The 9,681-nt window shown below is 39.8% G+C and overlaps 1 protein-coding gene across 1 annotated transcript in view; it reads left to right on the top strand.

Moving 5' to 3' along the window:
- LOC103211939 (nudC domain-containing protein 3-like) overlaps positions 1-9,681 on the top strand; it is a 192,937-nt gene that overhangs the window by 121,404 nt on the left and 61,852 nt on the right. Inside the window, exon 3 of the mRNA XM_007957929.2 lies at positions 4,101-4,244. Within this exon, the coding sequence (XP_007956120.2) occupies positions 4,101-4,244 (144 nt within the window). The remainder of the gene's footprint in view (positions 1-4,100; positions 4,245-9,681) is intronic.

Raw genomic sequence — 9,681 nt, 5'->3', positions numbered from 1 at the left:
TTGTGTATATATGCCCTTTATTATGCTGAGATATAGGAATTTTTTTTTTATTCTTATTTTGCTGAGAGGTTGTTTTTTTTTTTTTTTTAAATAATCAGAAATGGGTGTTGGATTTTATCAAATGCCTTTTTTTGCATCAAATGATATGATCATGTGGTTCTTTTCCTTTGTTTTATTTATGTATTGAATTACATTGATTGTTTTTCCAGTGTTAAACCATCCTTACATACCTGGTATGAATCCTACTTGTTCATGGTGTATTATTTTTTTGATGTAGTATTGGATTGTATTGGCTGGAATTTTGTTGAGGATTTTTGGTTCTGTATTCATGAGGGATGTTGGGGTGCAATTTTCCTTTTCAGTGGTGATCTTTGCTTATTTTTGGTATCATGTTTATGCTTGTTTCATAAAACAAATTTGGGACTATTCCATCCTTTTGTATGTTCTAGAATACTTTGAGTAGAATTGGTGTCAGTTCTCTGATTGTTTGATAGAATTCTCCAGTAAAGTTGTCTGGGCCAGGATTTTTTTTGTTGATAGTTTTTTGTTTTGTTTGTTTGTGTTTTGTTTTTAATGACCTGTTAAATTTCTTCTTGTTATGGTTCTGTTCAAATTTGCTCCCTTAGTCTATGTTAATTTAGGTTCGTATGTTTCTAGAAATTTGTCCATTTCTTCTAGGTTTTAAAAGTTGTTGGAGAACTCTCCATGCTATTATGAATTCATACTATTCTGTTACTATCCTTTTATTTTGGGTAATTCTGTTGTGATGTCACCCATTTCATTTGTATTTGATTTCCATATTCTCTTTTTAAATTTTTTGGTGCCATATTCTCTTTTTAAATTTTTTGGTTCCGTATTCTCTTTTTAAGTTTTTGGTTTGTCAATTTTGTTAATCTTTTTGAAGAACTAGCTCCTAATCTTGTTGATTTTTTTTCTTTTCTTCTTTTTTTTCATTATTATTACTTTCGCTTTGTTTATTTCTGCTTTAAACTTTTATTATTTCCTTTCTTCTGGAGACTGTATGTTTCCTTTGTTGCTCATTTTCTAATTATTGGGGTTGTTGGATTAAGGCATCTGTTTGGTTCTTTCTTTTTTGATGTGTTCATTTATTACTATAAATTGACCTGTGAATATTGCTTCTTGCTGTGTCTCAAAGGTTTTGGTATATTGTGTTTTCATTCTTGGAATTTTTTTATTTCATATTTTATTTTTTATATCCAGTCATTTTTGAGCAGGGTGTTATTCAGTTTCCATGTTTTGTTTTTTTTTTCCCCCCTGATCTCTTTATTACGGATTTCAATTTTATAGTGTGATCTGAGAAGATACTAAGACATCATCCTCAGTCCCTTATTCATTTTCTTTTGGGAAAAAAAAAAAAAGAAATTTTCCCATTCTCTGAATGTGGGACCATGTTATTACAGGTAGCTGGATATTTTTCTTTGTTATGCATCTGAAGTCTGTTCCTCCCCACCACACTAGCAACTGAGTGGAATGATTGGTTAGCTTTGCTTTATAGGGTATGGGACTTTAGCCAACCAAATGCTGGAGGAGTAGGTCTTTATTTGGCATATGAGCAGTGGGCATCTACACCAGTTTCCCTAGACTCTTTTTTTTTTTTTCCCCTTTGGAGCAAATAAAGTACTGTTTGCCTTATAGACAGTGGTCTGGCTTTATCTTCTGATGGCTTTCCCCCTGGCACAATGTGAACTGACTTTCAGCCATTCCCATTTCTGACCCACATCTTGCTACTTGCATTCTGTAGCTGCTGACTCGAAGCCTGAAGCTCTTGTATACCTGTAGGGTCCCGGGATCAGATTTATCAGTTGTCCCCTCCTCTGTGTTATCTGTCAGTATATTCCTCATCTTCTATCTTCCATAGTTGTTGAAATATCAGATATTCTTGTCCTCTCCCTCCTTTCTTTTCACTATTAGGGATTTGTTCCCTTATGTGCTTTGTTTTGATCACTTCCATGGGGTAGCTGGAAGTCAATGAACTAACTGCCTAGTTTCTGCTTGATATCTTGAACTAAGACTCCTAAAAGCATCTCTTGTCTGGTTTTCTCCTTCAGATAATTTTTTCATTCCTCTTGGGTAGGCAGTTTTGGAACCTTCCCTAAATTTGGAAATGATTATATTGTGTGGAACAGGCTGGTATAATTATATTTGTTAACGTGTAGTTGTTCCTGGGAGGCCAGGACTGACAGAGCTTTTGCCATGTAATACCAGGCTTTCATTACACGTAGAAGTTAATGTCTAGAGAAACATGATTTAGTCCAGTGTTTGTCTAAATCCAACCAGGAATGAGCTGGGCCACCATCATGTTTACTTGTATTTCTTTTGCTGTTAGATGACAGGGAGAAAAATTTGTTTGTAGCAGTCACTTTGCAAAGTACAACAAAGTACAACAAACTTCTTTACAATAAATCTTTCCATGAAATTTCAGTATAAATTGAAACTATAGGCTCACTCAAGAACATGTTCAAAGTCTGCATATAAAACGTGGGGTTGCACAGTCCTGTGGTATTTGAGTCCTCTACACCAGAACCCTGGGCATCGGTCAGGGTTGTGTCTGCTGAGTGGGCCAGTGTCCTCCTGGCCAGCCCCTTTGTCATTTTTCCTTCTCCTCCCTCTCACAGCACAAGCATTCTTCTTTTACTTAGAAAGCCCTTAACTATAGTGATTCTAGCACATTATTTCTCCCTTTTTGTTTATGGATGTCTAAAATAGTTAAACCACAATATTAGATTTCCTTGGCAAACACTAAACTCCAGTTTGAAATTCTATAGTTCCGAAAAGCTTTTTTATAAACATTTAATGAACACCTACCATGTGACATGGGAAACAGTATCTAAGCTGTTTGATTCCACACAGGTAATCGTAAAATCCTATTTTAAGTACTCACCTCCAATATGTCTATGTGTTTAATTTATAAATTATGAAAATACTATTATAAAAAGGTTTTGTATATTATAAAGCACTTAGTTTTTAGAATTTATAAAGAATAAATGAAATGAAATACAACTTCTGCTTCTTTCTTCTTTTAGTTACTTATCCTATGAACATCCTGGGGCACATAGATTCTGCTTTCAAGAACACTGGCTGGGGATGCAGGGGTATAAAGTGAAAAGAGAATCTCTGCTCCCCAGGAGCTCACAGTTCACTTGTGAAAATACACAAGTATACAGCATAGTGGCTAAGGTACTTGACTGCTAACCAGAAGGCAGGCGGTTCAAACCCACCAGCCACTCCTTGGAAGGAAGGTTGGGCAATCCTACTTCCGTAGTGATACTGCCTCAGAAACCCAAGGAGGGGTCGCTATGAGTCGGGGCCGACTCACGGCAAACAACAACAACAACAACAGCAGGGAAGAGAGGTGTTGCCAGAGCAATGAGTAGGGATTGCCCAGCTCTGCTCAGGGAAGTATCTCAAAGGGACGGATGACTGAGCTGAGTCTTGTAGGATGAGTCGATTTTCTGATTTGTTTTCTTAATTAACAAAACAAAGTAAAAGAAAATCAAAGGAGGTAATCTTTTTATTCTGGTTAAGGACTAAGAGATATAATCACAAAGAGACAGCTAGCTGTACAGCAGCTTTTTGAGGGAAGAGATTATGTTTATCTCTGGTGCTATGGTGCTGAGGTGAGCAGTCTGAAGTATTCACCACAGGCTGGGCACTGCAGGGTCCAGATGGCAAGAAAGAGGAGGAAGTATGGCAGGAACACACTGGACCCAATAGTACCTCATATCTGCCCTCATGTCTGTTGGCAAGATCCAAGTCATACTTGACTGAAGGGGAAGAAGGGAATTTGGTAGAAAACTAACAATTTCTACCTATTGTCTGACTTTAACAGATATGTGTGTGGAAAAATTTTATAGTACCCTTAAAGGAAACAATAATTTGCAGGTTGCTTTGAATGTAAATTAGGTTTGCATGATTTTCTTAGTCAGGAATTCCTGATGACCCCTTTAAACATTCTTTATTTTGTTCTTTCTGAAGTGTGTAGTCAGGTAACTTGGGCACCATCATTCCCTTTTCCACCTTGCAAAATACCAGTTATTACCCTCAAACATAAAAATAATTTTATCCTATCGTGCTCTTAGGTCTCAGTGGACCTTAGCAGTGACTCCATCCGAGTGGCAGTGCTGGAGGAAAATGGGGAGCACGTCCTCATGGAGGGAAAGCTTACCCATAAGATCAACACCGAGGGTTCTCTCTGGAGTCTCGAGCCAGGGAAGTGTGTTTTGGTAAGTGATATATTTCCGCTTTGGACATCCATACAGAGAGCTTCTGGGTAGATTTTGAACATACTCTGATGACACTTGGACCAAGGAGTCATTTTACACTCAAGTAGTAAGGTCATTAATTCTAACAATTGAGGGCAGACAAGTTTTTTTCCCTTCACATTCTGTACACAGCTCAAAGTATACCTTCGTGGACCTCCTGAGCAGACTCTTCCTGTTCATTTTCTGACCTGTGCTCTCCAGAGTCCTACCTTCTGGGTTATTTTAATTGGAACTGTTGTCACCTAGAAACTTACAAAGTGCTTGAATACAGTGGTCCTTATTGTTTTCTAGAGATGATCAGTTAAGATTCAAAAACATTCTGATTCAATCCTAAAGAACAAAATGTCATGGACCAGCTCAGACATGGGTACATGATGGACCACAGAGATCTGTGGAGGGAAGCATGGAAATGTCATACAAAACATGTCCTGGTTAGTCCCAAAAGCATCAGTGTTTTGGTTACTTTGTGCCACTAACAGAAATACCATAGGTGGCTGGCTTTAACAGGAGTTTATTCTCTTACAGTTTTGGAGGCTAGAAGTCCGAGCTCAAAGTGCCAGGTTCTAGGGGCTAGGTGAAAACCCCTTGACCTTGGGCTTCAGCTCTGCCTCTTGCTCCTGGCCCACTGAAGCTGGAGGCTTTTGTCACTCAGGCAGCTGCTGGCTGCTGAGGCCACCAAACCCAAAGTTGACAAGTAAAAAGACACAGTCTCAATATTACCAAACTGCACAGCAGACAAGATGGCAGGCTACTGAATAACGGTTGGATTCAAGCATGCCAAAAGTTACAGACCATATCCCTAGGCAGCTACTCACCTGTTCACAGTAGATTCCTCCATGGGGTTGATGACCAGTCTCATCATGAAAAATACTATCCAGCTGCTCAGCCACTCAAAACTGGGCTGAGCCAAGTTGACACATAATCTTAACTGCCACCATCCAAAAAAAAAAAACAAACTCATTGCCTTTGAGTCAGATCTGACTCATAGCGACCCCTCCTTGCATTTTCGAGGCAGTATCACTACAGAAGTAGACTGCTCAGTCTTCCTTCCAAGGCATGGCTGGTGGATTTGAACCACTAGCCTTCTGGTTAGCAGTCAAATGCCTTAGGCATTATGCCACCAGAGCTCCCAACTACCACAATGAATGTGGTGAAATGAGGCATTTTATGTTTACTCAATCCCACAGGACATTTTCTTGTTCTTTCTGAAAAGTTCTGCTCTCCAATGATTTGTGGTTACATGTAAGGCAAAAATAAATAAATATTAAGAATTAGAAGGCAGGTTGGATTTTTACAGATGCTAGCCTGGAGGGTGCAGAGTTGGTTCAGATAACAACCTTCTACTTCTGTGACAGAGTGATTCTCCTCTCCTTGTATCTGGCTGAGAGAGCCAACAGGTTGGAACAATCAGTAATAGACCAGTCAAATAGTCTTTTTCTCTCAGTTCTCTCTCTATGACCAGTGCTAGTGGCTAGTGGCTAGTGGCTACACTGTGGTCCCCAGGGGATGATTCAAGTAGAAAAGTTGAGACTTAAAATATTTTAGATTTGATTTGCTGCTTCTTTCTTCCTACAGTGATACTTACTATCTAAAAGTGATAAAGATGAAAAGTGTTAAGCCTTTGGACAAAAAGTCTTCAAAATTTTATTATAGACATATTTTTACATGTGCAGATACGCAACAAAGAAAGAACATAATTTCTTCAGTTTCTAAAATACTCTGCTCTATTGAGGTAGGCTTTTCTTTCTAGGGCTGGAAAGTAGGCACAGGGAGCTATCTCACCAACACTTCATGCCCACAGTGACTTTGCTCCATCTATATGTAGCTGCCCAGGCCAGAGACTTGGACAAGGAGTACTCTGTAACTGCCCTCTGGAGCCTGGGACAACTCCTTAATACCTGGTCTTGGCATCAAGCCCTGGAGATAGAGTTAATTCTGGACCACACTGAGATGACTTTCAGACAAGTCTTGGGCACGCATGAGAATTACCAAACGAAACAAAACCACTGCAATGAAGTTGATTCTGACTCCTAGTGACCCCCATTGGGTTTCCAAGTCTTTATGGAAGTAGATTGCCTGGTCTTCCTTCCGCAAAGTGGCTGGTGGGTTTGAACTGCCAACATTCTGTTCAGCAGTCAAACGCCTTTGGTACTGTACCATCACAGCTCCTTTGGGCTAGCCACAGTGTAACATTATTCAGGAGTCAGTATCACATTTATCAATTAAAATTTTTTTTAATTTTTTATTTTAAGAGTTTGTTTTACATTCAACATTACTTGTACATTTAGTTTCACTCCCATTTATCATGTCCAACCCTAACCCAGTCTTCTCTCCTCCCTGCCCAGTAACCCTCCCCCCATGCGCCTCATAATTAAGCACTCCTGTTTGTCCTGCATTTCCTCTGTGCGGATGTTGCCCCTCTGTGCCCTGTGGTCGATTGCTCCAAGGAATGCATTTCTATAGAGTATGTGGGTGCATTACCCTGAGTTGAGTGGTCGGCATGTACATCTTGTTTACTATTGGGCTGAGAGGCAGCCCCTGTATTCCAGGCCCAGAATGTACCACAGGACCATAGTATTAGGGGTTTCACCAGACTCTATCCGACCAGTAATTCTGCTCATTATTGAGTTTTTGGATTTTGTTCCACATTTTTCTTTCCACTCTACCCAGGATCTCCAGATTTTATCCTTTCCTGAGTGGTTGGTATAAGTAGCCAGGCTCCATCTAGTTCTTCTGCTCTTGAGGGCCATCGTGTCCTAGGGCTTTTTGCTTCCAAATGCCCTTGTTTTTTTTTGCATTCTTCTTCGCTTCCGACAATAGGATACCATTAGCTGCATCTTAGGTGGCCGCTTAAAAGGTTTTAAGACCCCAGTCGCTACTTACCAATGTAGGATGAGGCTTTTATGTATTTTATTGTGCCAGTTGAGTCTGGTGTCCCCCGATACTATGGTCCTGCGATGGTAGATCCATTGGATCTCTCTCCCACAGTACCTCAGTGTCTGTGAGGGATCACTCTATGTCTGTCTTCTATTGTTTATTTAAGGATTGCAAGTATTTTGTATCACTGCTATCTGTGCAAGAGTAGCCTGTGCTCAATCTATCCTTGGCCTAGAGTATACTCCTGTTCACTGACCCCCATCTGATCTTTTCAGATGTTTATGTGTTTATCTGTAGCCTGGTGTTTGGTATCAGTGGGAATGCAGTATTGTGGACACACTGGTTGGTATTAGCATGTTTCGTCTTATCTGCTACATGCACAATTTGGTGTCCTCCCTTTTCCTAATGTTATCATGATGGTCACAGACTCTTTACATACATCCCTCCCCTTACCCACATCAGCATGTGGGCCCCCACTAGCCCGAAATTAATCCCTCTCCTTTCTTCCCCACCCTGGTAACCTACAAAATGAGGTACCTTTCCCAAGCAAACCTTTCTTTGTCTTTTTATAGTAATGGGCTCATAAAGTATTTGTCTTTCTGCATTTGACTTATTTCACTCAGCATAATGTCCTCCAGGCTCATCCACAGTGTGAGATAATTTGCGTATCCCTCATCATTCTTCAATGTAGCATAGTATTCCATTGTGTGAGTGTACCATAATTTGGTTATCCAGTCATCCGTTCCGTTCATGGGCATTTAAATTGTTTCCGTCTTTTGGCTATAGTGAATTTTGCTGTGATGAACATAGGTGTACATATGTCTGTTCTTGCACTGCCTCTCACCTCCTTGGGATATATTCCTAGTAATGGTATTGCTGGGTCAAATGGTATTTCTATTTTCAGTTTTTTTAAGGATATGCCATACCATATGCCACAATGGTTATACCATTTTACAGTCTACAGTTTAGACTAAGACAGACTAGGACACTAGGGAAAATGATGTTTCCAGGTCTATTTGTTAAAAAAAGAAAAGCCACTGAAAATCTTACAAATAGGTAAACATTGTCTGATATAGTTCCAGAAGATGAGCCCCTCAGGTTGGAAAGCACTCAGAATACAACTGGGGAAGAGCTGGCTCCTCAGAGTACAGTCAACCTTAATGACATTGATGGCATAAAGCATTTGGGACCTTCATTTGCTAATGTGGTCTGACTCAAAATGAGTCAACTGAAAAAAGAAGCAACTGCAAACATCCATTAATAATTGGAACATGGAATGTATGAAATATGAATCTAGGAAAACTGGAAGTTTTCAAAACTCAAAGAGAATGCATAAAGATAGGTATCCTAGGCATTGTTGTTGTTATATGCCGTCGAGTCATCTCCGACTCATAGTGGCCCCTCCTTGAGTTTCCAAGGCACTATCACTATGGAAGTAGATTGCCCCATTTCCTTCTGAGGAGTGGCTAGTGGGTTTGAACCTCCAACTTTCTAGTTAGCAGTCAAGTACCTTAGGCACTACACAACCAGAGCTCCCATCCTAGGCATTAGTGAGCTGAAATGGACTGGTATTGGCCATTTTGAATTGGAAATCACATTATCTGCTAGGCCAGGAATGACAGAGTGGAATGGGGTCACATTCCTACAGAAAGAGCATTTAGGATCTATCCTGAAGTACAATGCTGTCAAGTGGTAGGATAATACCCATTCACCTGTAAGGAAGACCAGTTAATGCTACTATTATTCAACACACTAACAACTAAAACCAAAGAAGAAATTGAGGATTTTTACCAACTTCTGCAGTCCAAAATTGACCAAAGATGCAATTAGGATGTATTGATAATTACTGGTGATTGAAAATAAAAGTTGGAAGCAAAAACAAAGCATTAGTATTTCACATATATGGCCTTGGTGATAGAAATTACATTGGGGATCACAAGATAGAGTTTTGTATGACCAGCAGCTTACGCATTGCAAATACCTTTTTACAACACAAACAATAACTGTACACAAGGATCTCACCAGATGGGGTAGAAAATAATCAAATCAGCTGTATCTGTGGAAAGAGATGATGGAGGACCTCAGTATCATCAGTCAGAACAAGGACAAGGGCCAACTGTGGAACAGACCATTAATTGCTCCCATGCAAGTTTAAGTTTAAGGTGACGAAAATTGAAACAAGTCCATGAGAGCCAAAATATGACTTTGAGTATATCCCACCTGAATTTAGAGACCATCTGATGAATAGACTTGATGCATTGAATACCAGTGATGAAGACCAGACCAAGATTTGTTGATGTGGGACAGCATCAAGGACATTGCCTGTGAAGAAAGTAGAAAGTCATTAAAAAGATGGGAAAGAGTTCCGGCAAGATGGCGGACTAGGCAGAAGGAGTGCAACGACGCTCTTCAACAAAGAAAAGGGAAGCCAATTAACACAGACACAGAAGATAATCTTGGACCCCTGAGCCTTGAAGGGAAGGATACAAAAGTGGACTAAACCCCAACTAGCAGAAGAATT

The sequence above is a fragment of the Orycteropus afer genome, unplaced genomic scaffold (assembly GCF_000298275.1).
Source record: "Orycteropus afer afer isolate SDZICR_OR568_19922 unplaced genomic scaffold, OryAfe1.0 scaffold00823, whole genome shotgun sequence".
Lineage (NCBI taxonomy): Eukaryota > Metazoa > Chordata > Mammalia > Tubulidentata > Orycteropodidae > Orycteropus > Orycteropus afer.
This window is presented reverse-complemented; position numbering and strand designations above follow the sequence as displayed.